This window comes from Ovis aries, chromosome 10 (assembly GCF_016772045.2).
Source record: "Ovis aries strain OAR_USU_Benz2616 breed Rambouillet chromosome 10, ARS-UI_Ramb_v3.0, whole genome shotgun sequence".
In the NCBI taxonomy this organism is placed as follows: domain Eukaryota; kingdom Metazoa; phylum Chordata; class Mammalia; order Artiodactyla; family Bovidae; genus Ovis; species Ovis aries.
The window spans coordinates 18,559,506-18,576,453 of NC_056063.1; the positions used below are offsets into that span (position 1 = coordinate 18,559,506).

At 38.0% G+C, this 16,948-nt stretch overlaps 1 protein-coding gene across 5 annotated transcripts in view; it reads left to right on the forward strand.

Moving 5' to 3' along the window:
• RB1 (RB transcriptional corepressor 1) overlaps positions 1-16,948 on the forward strand; it is a 119,716-nt gene that overhangs the window by 100,156 nt on the left and 2,612 nt on the right. For all 5 annotated transcript variants that reach the window (XM_027973562.3, XM_060394331.1, XM_060394328.1 and 2 more), the window contains 9 exons: positions 1,344-1,462; positions 4,578-4,723; positions 6,194-6,339; positions 6,980-7,084; positions 7,708-7,821; positions 7,919-8,082; positions 10,194-10,224; positions 13,088-13,230; positions 13,745-13,794. In XM_027973562.3, the coding sequence (XP_027829363.1) occupies positions 1,344-1,462; positions 4,578-4,723; positions 6,194-6,339; positions 6,980-7,084; positions 7,708-7,821; positions 7,919-8,082; positions 10,194-10,224; positions 13,088-13,230; positions 13,745-13,794 (1,018 nt within the window). The remainder of the gene's footprint in view (positions 1-1,343; positions 1,463-4,577; positions 4,724-6,193; positions 6,340-6,979; positions 7,085-7,707; positions 7,822-7,918; positions 8,083-10,193; positions 10,225-13,087; positions 13,231-13,744; positions 13,795-16,948) is intronic.

Consider the following 16,948-nt stretch of genomic DNA (forward strand, 5'->3'; position numbering starts at 1 on the left):
ATAATGGTATTTTTATTCTTTTTTCCTTCCTGGTCTTTTGATCTTTAATTTCTTTTCTTATCTTTTGAACTGACTGGAACCTCAAGTATAATACTGAATAGAAAGCGTGATAATGGGACATCCTTCTCTTATCTCCGATTTTTTAAGGGAAATGCTTTTAATGTTTCACCATTACACATGATGTTTGCTGTGGGTTTTTTGTTTATTTGTAGATGCCATTTATCAAATTAGGAGTACCCTTATGTTTCTGATTTATTAAGACTTCTTTTTTAACATAATAAATGGGTTTTTAAAGAGAGCTTTTTCTGCATTGATTTTGACAATATTTTTCCTTTTAGATTTATTAGTAAGGTGAATTGCATTATAGATTTTCTATATTGAACTAATCTTGCAACCTGGATAAACTCATCTTGGTAAATGACATACTCTGTTTTTAACACTGCTGATTTGGATTGCTAGTTTTAGGATTTTTATATCTCTGTTTATGAGTGAGAATGGGCTGTAATTTTTCTTTTTGTAATGTCCTTGACAGTTTTTAGTATCAGTGTTGTACTAGCCTCAAAAATCAGAGAGAGAATGTTCTTACTTTTTCCATTCTCAGAAGAGTTGAAGTAGAAGTCGAATTTTCTATTCCTTGAATGTTTAGTAGAATTTACTGATAAAACCAGAGGTACTTGAATGTTTTCTTTGTGGGGAGACTTTTAATTACCGTTTCAAATTCTTTAATACTTGATAGAACTATTGAGGTTTATTCTTATTGAGTTTTGTTAATTTTTATTTTTGTGGAATTTTCCACTTGGTCTACATTTTCCAGTTTATTGACATAAAATTATTTATAACTGTCCCCTGTTATCTTTCTGATCTTTGTAATGGTGGCCCTATTTTTGTTCCTAATATTATTTATCTGTCTCTTCCTTTCTCAGTCTGACTGGCGGTTTGTTTAATTTTATTAGTTCTTTCAAAGAAGCAGTTATTAGCTTTGTTTATCAGACCATGTATTTTATCTTTGTTTTCAGTTTCATTAACTCCTGCTCATGTCTCTGTTATTTTCTTCCTTCTACTTTCTTTGGATCTTTTCTGTATCTCTTTCTCTAACTTTTAATTTCTTTTCTAATATAAGCATTTGAAGTTATACATATTCCTAATTCTTTATTTTGTGCATAGTACAAAAATTGGCAATCATTTTCAAAATGGAAACAAGAACCTTATTCTGACTTCAGAATTGCCATTGTCAATTACAACTATATTAATAATGCTCACTATGTCAAACACTATGATTTTGATACATACATAAGAAGGTCACGCTTACCAGTGTTGTTTTAATGTCGTCTTGTTTCACATAGGATTCACCTTTATTTGATCTTATTAAACAAGCAAAGGACCGAGAAGGACCAGTTGATCACTTTGAACCTGCCTGTACTCTCAACCTTCCTCTCCAGAATAATCACACTGCAGCAGATATGTGAGTGAAATCTGTTGTCCATCCACCTCACAGAATGATTCTGAGCATAGTGTGATACAAGCTGTTATGCAAAAGCTTCAGGGAATAGAATTTTGCATAAGACATTGTTCCTGCTTTCAGGAATCAGGAATATAAGATACATGACCCAAATAAAGGTCATATGGAGTGGTACAGAGTGCTACTGAAATCACTCCAATTTAGTGTCAGGAGGACAGTTTTCATGCAGGGATGACTAGATAGTCCTCAAAGGTAAACTAGGATTTCAACATGGAAACCAGAGAGGAGGGAGAGGACCGAGGAGACAGAAAGAGCGTGAACCTCAAAGCAGAACAGCCAGGAAAGCAGGAAACATTCTTCCAGAAGTGCAGCTCAGCGCCTTCGTAGTGCCGCACAGGACGGGCTGGGGAGATCCCCGCAGAAGGAACTGGCAGCCCACTCCAGTATTCGTGCCTGGGAAACCCCACGGACAGAGGAGACTGCCGGGCTACAGTCCACGGCGTCGCAAAGAGTCGGACATGACTGAGCGACTAAAACCACCATAGGGTGGGCATAGGGAGTACCCAGTGCGAACAGGAGACTAAAATGGTTGATGAGTGCCTGATGACGTGCTCGAAGAAGAACGCAATCACTAACCTTTATTTATCACTCAGTGCTGGAGAATTACCAAACAGTCCTGTAAGGTAATAGACACTGTAGCAGCCTTCATTATCTATGAAAAAGGAATTAGAGAAATAAGGTAACTTACCAAAAGCCAACAGAAATCAGATCCAAGCAGTCTGACCCCAAAGCCCATGCTCTGAAACAATCCAGCTACATTGCCTTTCACAGGAGTGTGTGTAATATTATGTTTCTGTTTAGTTCTGTGTAAAAATTGACATTACAAAGCTCTGTGACGAGTGCAGGAGCTGTTTTCCAGAGGTGCCATTTCCATGCTCATTTGTATCCTGAGTATTTCTAGTGTGTGGAACCTCTGCCTTCATGTATAACTTAGCTTGCTAGGTAATACGTTAATATAAATATGTCAAGCCTTATCTTTTTCTTTAATTCAATAAGCAGTTGACTGTTGGGTGCCAGGAAGCGTTTTAGGCACTGGGAATACAGAGGCAAGTAAGATAGATTAGGTCCTTCCCTTCACAGAACTTACATGCTGAAGAAAGGAAATAAACAGTGAACAAGGAAACTAATATATAAGGTGATCTTAGAGTATAATAAGTTCTGTAATGGAAATAAACAGAATGAAGTGAAAGAGAGGAGCTGAGAAAGTGATAGAATGTTCAGGGAAGCTTTCTGTATTGAAATGATGCTTGACCTGAGACTTGAAGAACAAATGGATGCTGGCCTGCCACAGTCTGTATGGTGTGCATTCCAGGCGGAGCAAACGGGGGGTGCAGTGTCCCTGGGTGACCAGACATACCTGGTCTTAGGAGCAGAAAGAAATCCCAAAGCAAACAAGAGGAGAGCGGTACAAGATGAGGCTGGAAAGGCAGACTGCGGCTACATCTTGTAGTCTCATCAGAGAGGAGACTCACAGAGAGGAGTTCAGATTTTAAAAGGCTGTGGGAGAACATTAAGGTTGTAAGCAGAGGGCCAGCTTGCTATAATTTGTATTTTTAAAGGGCCACTTTCTGGCTGCCATTTGAAGTACAGACGGGGTAGGAGGAGAGAAAAGAACAGGGCAAGGAAGAAAGTAGAAAGACCCAGTTTGGAGACAATTTCAACAGTCCAAATGAGAGACGTAAATAAATGAATTGGTCTAAGATATGTCAGTAGAGATACAAAGAAATGGAAAATATCTAGGGTATGTTTCTAGAGGGAGAACTTTCTTTTCCATTGGGTTTGAAGATTGGGAAAAGGAAAAAATTTTAAATATCTTCTAAGGTTTTGACTTAAGAAACTGGTTGTAATATGGAGCCATTTCTTGAGATTGGAAAAACAGAGAAATGAAGAGCTCCACTTTGGCCTTCTTAAGTCTGAGATTCAGGAAGCGAAGTAAGTATTATCCTGCTTCGATTATAATTATTACCTATTATCCAGCAGGATACTTATTATTCACCTGGAATTCGAGGGAGACTAACTTCTACCCAAGTTAAGTCAGTCTACAGTATTACTAGTGAATTGAAGGGAAATTCGAGAGTGATAGACTAGACCCTGGTACTTACAAAATCGTGATACTGGTTCCCTTTTTCTAGTGTTCTAGTTAATATATTACATGTAGTAGAAACATCCATAGTAAGGTACAAATCCTACTTTCTGCTCAGAATTATTTCTCAGCTGTACTGAGTCACTCAGTCATGTCTGACTCTTTGCGACCCCATGGACTGTAGCCTGCCAGACTCCTCTGTCCATGGGGTTCTCCAGGCAAGAATACTGGAATGGGTTGCCATGCCCTCCTCCCAGGGATCTTCCCAACCCAGGGGTCGAACCCAGGTCTCCCACATTGCGGGTGGATTCTTTTACCATCTGATGCTAAAACAGAATTAGAAGGTAGGTCTGAACTACCCTCTGAAATAAAGGGCAGCACAGAGTGGTGATAGGTCAGAAACTGGAGTTCATACGTACTAATATCTCTGTCTCGATGTGTGCCTTACATGTTTAGTATATGGGTGTAGACCTGCCTTGAGAATGCTCCCTGAAATATTAATTCATATAATTCTGTACTATGTAATTTAGGAAGATGTATGTGTGTGTAACTTAAGTCTTATGTAAATGAACCATAGTTATCAGTGAAACATTTTTAAGAGAAGAATCAGAGAAATTGATATTTTAATATCAATGGCTTGTTCTTTTAAGCTGCAGTCATTTTTATTTTCTCAATCTCACTTTAATTATTAAAATCGAACATATAAAGATATATAGCTATTTTTTCAATAAGGCAGTAATTTCTAGGAAAGGCCATTTATTAAAATAGGGTTAGAAATGATAACAGCAAGCCTAGTTTTCCTCATAAGCTCTCTTTTCCAACTTGTATTTAAATAGGACTTTGGTGTAAAACAGTGGATTAAATAGACAAGATGTGTTTGGATGCATGTGTCCAGCTGTGTGTGTTTGTGTATCTGTGAAAGAGAGAGATTCTGAGAAAACTTCACATGAAGACTTTTCCTTTGAATATATCTAGGTACCTTTCTCCTGTAAGATCCCCAAAGAAAAAAGCGTCAACTCCACGTGCAAATTCTACTCCAAATTCAGAGGCACAAGCAACCTCAGCCTTCCAGACTCAGAAGCCATTGAAATCTACCTCCCTTTCACTCTTCTACAAAAAAGGTTAGTAGATGATTACTTTGAAGATCGTGGACTCTGAAACCAGGCTGACTGGATTCAAATCTTTGCTCTTCGGCTTACTAGGTATGACTTTGGGCAAGTCACTTTAAAAGCTCTATGCCTCAGTTTCCTCATCCGTAAAATGGAAATAATAATAACCTACCTTATTTGGGTTTTGAGATAATTAAGTGAATGAATACATAAAATGCTTCCAAGAGTGTCTAGCACATAGTAAGCACTCAGAAAGTGTCAGATGTTGTTATTGTTGCTGCTTACTGTTACGCTTTCAAATTTATGCTCGGAAATATTTGCCCCTAACATTACTTCCTCTGTTGAGATGTGTACGTTGGGATTATACAATGGGTTGTGGCCTAATGCAGATGCATTTCCTGGTGACCAGGTTGTACAGCATTTTCTGATTGTGTGTGTGTGATGGGGTGGGGAGGTCATTTGGGTGTCTGTGCATGTACATGCAAGTGCACACCCACTTGAAGCTCTTTGAAGAAAGGTAGAAGGCCAGATTCCTCTGTGATAAATCTTATTTCTGACTTGGATAAAGCAAATATACTGAGCTTTATAGGCATGTTATAAGTCCTTGAATTAAAGCAGTGGTTCCAAAGTGTGGTCCCCAACCAGCAGAATCCACCTTACTCGATAAGCTGCAGAAAGGAGAATTTTTGTTTGAGCCCCTAATGCTAGAACTACTCGATCAGAGACTCTAGTAGGATGAGGAAATAATCCTTGTTTTAACAAGTCCTCAGTGCAAGTCTGATGTAAGCCAAAGTTGAAGACCAGTGCCAGTGGGATAAATTATTAACTAAAAAATTCTGATTACTTTATGCAAGTCTTTGACAGGTGCATTTAAACCAGATGGAGGAAAATTCAGTTTTGTGGATTACTTTTCTCCAACCTGTGTTCCAGTAGTATTTTTAAATAAACTTGCGCAATATATTTAATATCACAGTCATATTACCACTTAGGCAATCTACAAGTCTAGCATTTTTATAGAGAAATACACTATTTGTTTTTTGTTTTCAGGATTGAAAAAATTAAGGGAGTTTGGAAATTCTGTTATTTTAAAAAATAATTACTCTTGAATATTGATAAAGTATTCAACATCTGTGATGAGTGATTACCAATGAAACTGAAACAAACAGTATTTGGGTTGTCTAATTTCACAGTATCTTAGGATCTTTCTTCCTCTGATTTTCATTTCTGCTTCAACTTTATGCTATAATAATTCAGCAAAAGAATTATTTTTGCTGAATAGTATTTTCAGCCAAATATTGTTTTGCCTTCTGTGTATGTAGAATAGTCCTAAGACTAGAAATCATAAGGAAAATAGTGAGAAATCATAAGTCAACGTTAAATGCTATTTAACAGCATTTTATTATAACAGTTTAATATTTTGAAAATATCTACCTGTGATACAAAATTAAGAGTAAATATGATTAATTCCCCTTATTTTTCCAGTGTATCGACTAGCATATCTTCGACTGAACACCCTGTGTGCACGCCTTCTGTCTGACCACCCAGAGCTAGAGCATATCATCTGGACCCTTTTCCAGCACACACTGCAAAATGAGTATGAACTCATGAGAGACAGGCATTTGGACCAGGTAAGGAAATTATGCACTTCTCTTTTCTTCTCCTGCTTACTTGTTAGCTATGTACTGATTTCTTAAGAAAAGTTTGGATTCAAATGAGAAGCTGCATCAATGTAGTTAACATATATTTGCTTACTGGCTACCCTTTATATTTTTGCTGTATTTTTTACAAATGAGAGCTTTAGAGTTTGAGAATATTTCAGTATTTACTTATTTCATGACATGAAAGCTCTTGTTGCAGAAACCACTGAAGAAATTTTATCATAGGCGTTTTCTGTGTTGTTGTAAACTAGAATTCATTAGGTGTGGAAAAAGCATGAGGCGTAAGAATAGTTGATCTAAAACAGTGCCAAATGAGCTCAGGACAGGAAAAGATAATTCTGTGGGAGATTAAATTTCCTTTTTTTTTTTAACTGAAAGAAAGATAACAGTGTGTTTTAGACCACAGTTCAGTTCAGTCGCTCAGTCATATCTGACTCTTTGCCACCCCATGGACTACAGCACGCCAGGCCTCCCTGTCCATGAGCAACTCCTGGAGTTCACTCAGACTCATCATATCCATTGAGTCGGTGATGCCATCCAGCCATCTCATCCTCTGAGCACAGCCATGTAGCAAAACCCTGACTGCTTTTGTATCAAATTCATTTACTAGATTATGATGTGTTCCATGTATGGCATATGCAAAGTGAAGAATATAGACCTTAAATTCAAAATCATTGTCACAGCGTACAAAGATCTTCCTCATGCTGTTCAGGAGGTAGGTAATTTTCCATGATAAGAGTTTTCAAAAATATCCATTATCTATAATACGGATAACTTTAGTCATTAATTGTACCATATGTTCTGACTGATTTGTATAAATTTACATGTCCACTTTTAATTTTCATATTATTAGTTAATTATTTGTAGTTAAAATGTAATTGGGAAGCTGCTGCTGCTGCTGCTAAGTCGCTTCAGTTGTGTCCGACTCTGTGCGACCCCGTAGATGGCAGCCCACCAGGCTCCCCCGTCCCTGGGATTCTCCAGGCAAGAACACTGGAGTGGGTTGCCATTTCTTTCTCCAGTTGGGAAGCTAACACTTTAATATTCAAATTCATATTATAAAATAAATAGGGAACACTGTATTATGCCAATAAGCAGAATATTTGTAATAAACATATATATATATATACATAAAACACATACAGTATATATGTATGACTTTTCACTTCCAGTAGAACAGCTATAATCCAAGCCTAAAATGGCTTCTTTAGATTGTTTTTTCCTATAAAGTAATGCATCTTTTTACTGTTAAAAAGTATCATGAACTATTAAAATAGAAACTCTAAAGAGATAAATTCCCAAATTCATTTAACAAGTATTTTTGCTCTTCTTCCTCAGACATTCAAACGTGTTTTGATCAGAGAAGAGGAGTATGATTCCATTATCGTATTCTATAATTCAGTCTTCATGCAGAGACTGAAAACAAATATTCTGCAGTATGCTTCCACCAGGGTATGTTGAAGGCATCCTTTATTTGGGCAAATCTGCTTATAAACCAGTGGATCTCACTGAAGTGTTAAGTAACCTCCTGCTTTTGTTTTTGCTGTAGCCCCCTACCTTGTCACCGATTCCTCACATTCCTCGAAGCCCTTACAAGTTTTCTAGTTCACCTTTACGGATTCCTGGGGGGAACATCTATATATCACCCCTAAAGAACCCATATAAAATTTCAGAAGGTCTGCCTACACCGACAAAAATGACTCCAAGATCAAGGTTTGTGTTTTCTTTTTAGGAAAGCGGTAACAAATGAGAGGGGTTTTTTTTCTTTTTTAATCCAAGCATAAAACCATAAAGCTTTCTTTATTTAGCTCTAGTCCCTAATTTCCTAATTTATATTAAGTGCCATGATAAAAATAAAAATCGGAGGTGTTGGGGGCGAGACAATCTGTTTACTTAGATGGGTTTGCAAATTTACTCATCAACTTTCCTGGCTTCTTGGGTCTTTTATAAACAATCTGAGTACTAGTTTGATCCTAAGTTTCAGATCACTCTCAGAGTTTTTTAAGTAGCCACCCTGCTAAACAAAGTAGATTCCTTTTGCTAAGAATTTTTATTCTAGAATTTATTGAATGTCCTGTGAACTCTTTCTGTGGTTCTGTTCATCTTGCTTATGAAAATGTAGATGACTGATTAAATGTAGATGATGGTAAATGAAGTCTTTAGAAGTCCATCCCTACTTCTGCCTGCGGCCTCCTTGTATTACCTTGGGCAGGTCTCTGCTTCAGAAGGCTGCTGTGGCTCAGGTAAATGATGAGTGTGAAGCTGTTTTAAATTCTTAGATGAAAGACTCCGTGCACCTACAAATCATTATGTTATCTTCTGCATTCAACAGTGGGTGCTCTCTGGCTTTGAAGTACTTCAGCTGACTTATTATATGCTATCATGGGCTATTTGAATCTGACTTTATTTGAATAGTGGAGGCAGATTAATTAGTAAAGTTAATGTAGTCTCATCTCAGAAATTGTTAGCCCATATAGTTGCACTTAATGGGCAAGAAAAACAAACAAGAAGAAGGGGATATATTAATCCTGTGAAAACAGTGTAGTGTGTTTACTTATATAAGCAATGCCCACTCATAAAAATTTCAAACTGTACAGTAAAGGGAAAAGTAGAAAATAACTGGCAAATGATATAAATGCTCCCATGTGCCCCTGTGTTATTTTCTATATATTTAGTGTTTTTATGGTTGAGTATCTATGTGCTGATATCTACAATTTACATTTTAAGCTGCTGAGGTGCATACCATGTCTAATTTATACATTGCTACAGGAAAATGTATACTTAGGTAAATTTTTAATGATGATAATTAACCCATATTATGCTGATAATGATAGCTACTTGCTGATCTTAGTTAATTCACTTCAGGGTTGGAGTCCTTTAGCAAAAAAGTCACATTCTGAAAATCCTGATCAGCTATTAAGAGAGCATCTTAACACTCTCTGTATTCACCATATTTTGGTAAATTATATAGAATGATGGCTACTTATCAAAGAATTGGAGAACAATAAAATCCATATATCTGTTGATTCCGTGTGCATATGATCACATCTTTGTCATATCAGGCTAATGTTCTTCAGCTTTATTATCAAATGCATAAATTATATGTTTCAAACAGGGACAAACTAAGAGATTTCTGATTCTAAGATATGTGTTAAATGTTGTTTTAGTTGCTAAGTCATGTCCGACTGTTTTGTGACGCCATGGACTGTAGCTCACCAGGCTCCTCTGTCCATGGGATTTCCTAGACAAGTATACTATAGTGGATTGCCGTTTCCTTCACCAGAAGATCTTCCCAGCCCAGGGATCAAACCTGCGTCTCCTGCATTGGCAGACAGATTCTTTGTCATAGAGACACCTGGGAAGCCCACATGTTAAACCTTTACCATATATCAGTATAGATCCTAAATAGAATTCAGATTATCATTTATACCATATATAACTTGGTTTTACCAAATATAACTTGACTTTTTAATGAGAAAATGTGAAATAAATTTGAATTGTTTCCTTACTCATTGATTTATGAAGAGTTAAGTATGAGTAAACTTAAAATTTTCTTTTACCCTCTTTCCTTGTGAGCAATGGCAAAATATATTCTTGTAGACATGCAGTTCTTGCTTTAAAAATCTAAGGAATGAGCTTAGTGTGTGACTAGACTAGCACTACCAAAATTAGCCTTTAATAAGTATAATCTGTCAGTGGTTCTAGGGGTAGAAGAAACCTTTGATTTGGTCTTCCTGTGAGTTCAGAATGACGTGTGTATGTTCATCTCTGCATAGTTGTATATGATTTGCATTACTAATTTGTATTTTATATTAACTTGACAGAATCTTAGTATCAATCGGTGAATCATTTGGGGTGAGTATTTTTTCTGTGAATTACTATAGCATGATACCATAATTATAAAAGAATTTGAAATTTTCTGTAATTGAATTTATAAATGCTACTATTCAAGTACCTCATTCAAGCATGTTGCATAAAATTGAGAAGATATATATATATCAGATTTATTTTCAAATCAGGTTTAATTTTAAATCATATTCATAATTGGTGTATTTCAAAACTGCTTTCTAAACACCTTTGAGATTATATGTGTATATACATTAATGTATATACATACAAATATGTATGTGCATTATATAGTCTCAAAGGAATGTTTTAAAAAACAGCTTTGAATTTCACTAATTGGGAGTATGATTTAAAGTACTCTAAAATGTAGCCACCACGCCCACTTGTCTCCTTCTGTACATATACACATTTTTGCTTTTCCTTCCTCTCCAACTTCTAGGATATTCTTCCCTGGTAAATTGATTAGGAATTGGTTACATGCCCCAGTGTAAGTGACAGGCTGTGTGGTGGTCTTTGTTGCAGAGGAATCTAGGGGGAAAGTTAAGCTTTGAAATGGTTATTCTAGTCTGGGAGCCCACTACTCTTAGCTGGCCTTTCCTTACCATCACTAATTCACAGTCCTATATTCAGTGAGCATTACTGAATGTTTCATCCCACCACCCCCACCTATATTTGTTATTTATTGCTGCATAACAAACCACCCCCAGACTTAGGCATTTAAACCTTTTGAAATCTCATTCCTTGTGGCTCACTGAGCAGGCCTGGCTCAGCCGGGTCCAGGGTCTATCTGTACGAGGCTGCGGTCAGCATGTCAGCTGGATCTGCAGTTATCTCCAGGTTCACCTGAAGGACCACCTTTCTCAGTCAGACTCACTTGTATGGCTGTTGGCCGATCCTTGATGGCTGTTGGCTCAAGCCAACATCAGTTCCTTGACACCCGGGCTTCTCCCTCGGGTGGCTGGCTACTCACAACAGAGAGGAGGGAGGGGAAGAGGGAGATAAGCAAAATTGAAGTCAGTCTTCTTGTCATATTGGAAGTGACTTGCCATCACTTTTGCTGCATTATTTTATCAGAAGCAGGACAACACTAGGTCCAGCCCCACATTCAAGGAGACAATTAGTGAGAGCCATTTTAGTGTCTGCCTACGCACTGCCCCTCCAATGAAATAACTAGAGAAAGATACGTGTTGTATACTAAAAGACCAAATGTTAACATGTGTGTTACAAATAGTAAATGTGATGACATTTAGCTCAACACAGGCTACAGCTGTCAGGCTTCACAGAGGTGATGTAGACCACATAAATAGGATTGGATCCAGATTAAGTATAGAGTGAAAGAAAGAAAGTCAAGTTGCTCAGTTGTGTCCGGCTCTTTGCGACCCCGTGGACTGTAGCCTACCACACTCCTCCGTCCATGGGATTTTCCAGGCAAGAGTACTGGAGCGGGTTGCCATTTCCTTCTCCAGGGGATCTTCGTGACCCAGGACTCGAACCCGGGTCTCCCGCATTGTAGGCAGATGCTTTACCATCTGAGTCACCAGGGAAGTCAGATATAGAGTAGTGGTCTTCAAACTGTTTTGCTTGTGATAAACTCTGAAAGAGTTGAAAGAAGGTTATACATACTTCCATATTTTAAAGCTCATAACTGGAAATCCATTTAATAGGTGTACAGAATTTCATTTCTATCATATTATACATGTGCTCTAAATATATTTTCCATCAAAATCTGGTTTTGCATTTAATTTTTGGAAACTTAGTTCATTTAATTTTTGGTAAATTAGCTAATGAAAGTTAATTATGCAAAGCTAATCCTCAGTGTCAAATCAGTCAAATCAGATTTAACTTCTATTGGAAAGTCTGATTTCATTCTAGAATCCAAAAAAACATGTTAATACACATCATGGAGATAATCACCTCACTCTGGTTCTAAAATAGATAAGACACAGTTTTTCCATGTGTTTGTCCTTTGGATAAAATGAGGTATTGTGCCCTCTTTAGCATTTTTAACCAAAGTTTTCTTAACTGTGAAAGGATTCTTCCTCAGGAGATATATAAATCAAATTATCTCTAATAGTACTTGGAAGGACTCAAATACTTTGAGTTTTTCAGATATTTAATATTTTATTTTAAACCTTTAAGAGTTAGGAATATCAACAAATACTATAAATCAATGATGATTTCAAATTGATAAGCTGTATGACTTATCAGCATGATATTCATAAAGTGAGTCCAAAGTTATTCTTCGCTAGACACCTCGTATTGAATTCTTGTAACATTTGCTCCAGTTATGCTGTGCTTTAAAAAAAAAAAAACAAAACAAGGTTCCAGAAAGCTCTTCCAGCTTTGCATGCTTCTGAGAAATAGCCCTGGTTTTGTGCTTGAGTAAATTCTGAAAATGAGGAACCAGGACTTTTGGAGTAGTAGTCAGAGTTGTTGGGAAGACACAGGAGGGTATGAGAAGAGCAGGTATTTACTGGGGCAGAGTTAGATGTGAAGTGAAGTGAAGTCACTCAGTCGTGTCTGACTCTTTGTGACCCCTTGGACTGTAGCCCACCAGGCTCCTCAGTCCATGGGATTTTCCAGGTAGGAATACTGAAGTGGGTTGCCATTTCCTTCTCCAGGAGATCTTCCCGACCCAGGGATTGAACCGAGGTCTCCTGCATTGTAGGCAGACACTTTACCATCTGAGCCACCAGGGAAGTTGGGTGTAGTTAGTCTGATTTTAACATTTTTCATATCTCCTGTTTGGTCCAAAGAAGCAGGAAGTTAAACGCAGGTATTACCTCTGCCTGATTTTTGACCCACCACAAACCTACAGTTCGGGGTTGCTAACTACAAAATGATCTAAAATAAAGAATTCCATAATTTGTAGACTTCAGAGAAGTTCCAGAAAATAAATCAAATGGTGTGTAACAGCGACCGTGTGCTCAAAAGAAGTGCTGAAGGAAGCAACCCTCCTAAACCACTGAAAAAACTGCGCTTTGACATCGAAGGATCCGACGAAGCAGATGGAAGGTAGGGACGGTGTTAGCACGTGTGTCAGGAGCTGAGCTGGTCGTCGGGAGAAACCCAGAGTGGCCGCTCTGGTCTTGGCTCCTGCCAGTCTCTCTCGTGCCAGTAATATTTTGGAAACTGTGAGGCTTGCTCAAAATAGAAGATGTGACTGCATCCCACAGTTAAAAAAGCACCACGTAAATCTACTGAAATTCATTAAAAATATCAGATGTTTACAAATCTAATCAGCCTTTACAGTGCCATGGATAGAATTTTGTTAGTTTTGATTAACATTAGATTTTAAAATGCTCACTCTTGAAAAACGCTACCCTGTTTTATAAGAACCACTGATAAAATATCTAGGCTCATAAATTTATGACATTTGTATTTTAGATGTTTGATTTATAATCCTTTGACAATAAAAGCTATTTACTAAAGAGCATAAATAGTCATTGAAAATGCCATCGTTTTTGGAAATTTCAGTTTTTCATTTATACATATACATATGAAATATTTTGAATTTTTAAATCTGCAGTAAACATCTCCCAGGGGAATCCAAATTTCAACAGAAACTGGCAGAAATGAGTAAGTACTTATTTGAGTAAGTAAGTAAATGAACAATTGTTTACATTGCAGAAAGCCTTTTCATTATAAAAGGATAAATTTATAGAATCCCTTTAATTAACAGACTTTTATGCATTTAAAATATAATTCACTCAACAATATGTTATTTACAAGTATCTGTGGATTAAATGTATGATGCAAAGTGCAGGTCATCTTCATCCATCCCAGCATCTACTGTGCAGCAGGAAGACTGAGAAGTGAAACCACATCTTCATTACGGATGGCTGTGGCTAGAAAATATTTTAGGATAGCAGAACTATAATGAGGAACTCTCTGAGTGCTGGATATAGGGACGATGTTAGAAACTTAGCATATATAAATATCATCACCCTTACGTAAAGAATAATCTTTTATTCTGCTATTACTGAACTTTCCTAATTTGCAAGTTTTAGAACTGGATTTCAAATAACAGTTTTCCATTACTAGAAATCAGAATTTTGATAAAGAATACTAAATCATTTCCAAGTTAGATGTTAGTTCAGTTCAGTCACTCAGTCGTGTCTGACTCTTGTGTGACCCCATGGACTGCAGCATGCCAGGCTTCCCTGTCCATCACCAACTCCCGAAGCTTGCTCAAACTCATGTCCATCAAGTCAGTGATGCCATCCAACCATCTCATCCTCTGTCATCCCCTTCTCCTCCCATGTTCAGTCTTTCCCAGCATCAGGGTCTTTTCCATGTCTTTACATCAGGTGGCCAAAGTATTGCAGTTTCAGCTTCAGCATCCGTCCTTCCAGTGAATATTCAGGACTGATTTCCTTTAGGATGGACTAGTTGGATCTCCTTGCAGTCCAAGGGACTCTCAAGAGTCTTCTCCAACATCACAGTTCAAAAGCATCAATTCTTTGGCGCTCAGCTTTCTTTATAGTCCAACTCTCACATACATACATGACTACTGGAAAAACCATAGCTTTGACTAGACAGACCTTTGTTGGCAAAGTAATGTCTCTGCTTTTTAATATGCTGTCTAGGTTTGTCATAACTTTTCTTCCAAGGAGTAAGCGTATTTTAATTTCATGGCTGCAACCACCATCTGCAGTGATTTTGGAGCCCCCCAAAATAAAGTCTGTCACTGTTTCCATTGGAATGTTAAGGCAAATGGAATTCTCTCCTAAACTAATCTGAGATTGTGAAGGATTAGCCCAAGTAGAGTTAGATGGAAAGGACATTAAGAAAAAGATCAGGGGACTGCTCTGGTGGTCCCGTGACTGAGATGGCACATTCCAGTGCAGGGGATGTGGAAGCTAAGATCCCACATGCCTCACAGCCAAAAAACCAAAACATAAAACAGAAGCAATAACAAATTCAATAAAGACTTTTAAAACTGGTCCACGTTAAAAAAAAAAAAAAAGGAAAAAGATCAGTGTGCATAAATTGTAGTTGTTTAGTTGCCAAGTCATGTCTGACTCTTTGAGCCTACCAGGCTCCTCTGTCCACGGAATTCTCCAGGCAAGAATACTGGAGTGGGTTGCCATTTCCTCCTCCAGGGAATCTTCCCAACCAAGGGATCGAACCCAGGTCTCCTGCACTGGCAGATGGGTTCTTGACCACTGAGCCACCAGGAAAGCACAGACTGTTACTGGACTGTCTTAGAGAGGTAGGTAGCCACGAAATGCCACCAGGAAAAGGGGACATTTCCTGATAATCTGGTGCCAGATCCATTAACAGGAAACAGAGCCAGGTCTTGGAAAGAAGACAAATATTTAAGAGATAATAATTAAAATCGTCATCCTTAGGTCATAGGACATCTTGATAAGGCCAATACCAATTAAAATGTGACTTCTTAAAAAGAAGCGTTCTCTCAATACATCTCTGTGTATACTAACTTTGAGATACAAAGTTTTTAAAATTACTTTTGATTTCAAACCATTTTTCTGTGTATATTATTTGAAGATACTATTGAAACTAAATGTAGCAGGTTTAAGTTCTTTGCTTATAAATGAATCTCTTTTTGGATTTTACATCAATTAATATACTACTGTTTTTTGTAGCTTTTCCTCCCCGGTGCATGAAAATAGACATGAAGCTTATAACCAAAATCAGGCCTTAAAAACATGTGGAAGCCTTTTGGAGCCCACAAGTATGCATTTTAAAAGGAGTAGAAAGATGTAAAAATATGTGTATTTTCTTACAGAGGAGCTCAGTTGCCGTAGTCAGTCCATTTCACACTGACACACTTAGCAATGACTGAATTCCCTCTGCCAGGCTGAAGTTCAGGGCCTTCGTACAGCTAGAAAATGGAGAAGTGGCAGGAGTCTTAAGCCATAAGGGTAGGGAATTCTCCAGGTTGCTCCTCCGGTTTCCTCAGAAACAGACCATCACACAGTGCTGGATTGCTCAGGGCGGAGGAGCCAGAAGAGGAGACTGAGAGACGCTCCTTCTGCCCTTAGTGTGAATGTTCTCTGTGCTTCTTTATAAAAAAACTCTTGCCTGTCTCTAAAATCAAGTTAAGAACTTTGAAATAATTTAAAAGAAGCTTTCTGTTTTTGTCTATGTTGTAATTAATAATGTATTTTAAAATGTCCACGTCCAAATTAAATGAGCTGTAAGCTGGACTTCCCTGGTGGTCTGGCCGTTAAGAGTCTGCCTGCCAATGCAGGGGACATAGGTGTGATCCTTGGTCTGAGAAGATCCCACATGCTGAGGAGCAAGGAATCCTGCGCCCCGCAACTGCTGAGCCCGTGCTCTAGAGACCACGCACTGCAACTTGCAGCCCAGGCACCTCTGCTCTGCCCCATGGGGGCCACCGCAGTGAGAAGCCTGCGTGCTGCAGCTAGAGCAGCCCCCGCTCACCGAAACTGCAGAAAGCCTCGCAGCAATAAGACCCAGTGCAGCCCGATTATTTAAAAAATAATAAATCAGCTGTGAGCTGATGTGTTTGCAGTACTTGCAGTGCATCTCCAAACACAAGGGAATTCTGAACTTCATGAAGAATAACACTCACTCCAGCAGATTCTGGACCAGACCACGATTCTGGTTTGCTCAGATGCCAGACTTAACCACATCACCTCTAGAGCAGTGGTCTACAAAGTTGGGCACACTTGAGTGTGTATAAGATCACCTTGTGGGGGTACATAAGGCAGTATTAGAATGCTTATTTATCTTTATCTCATTG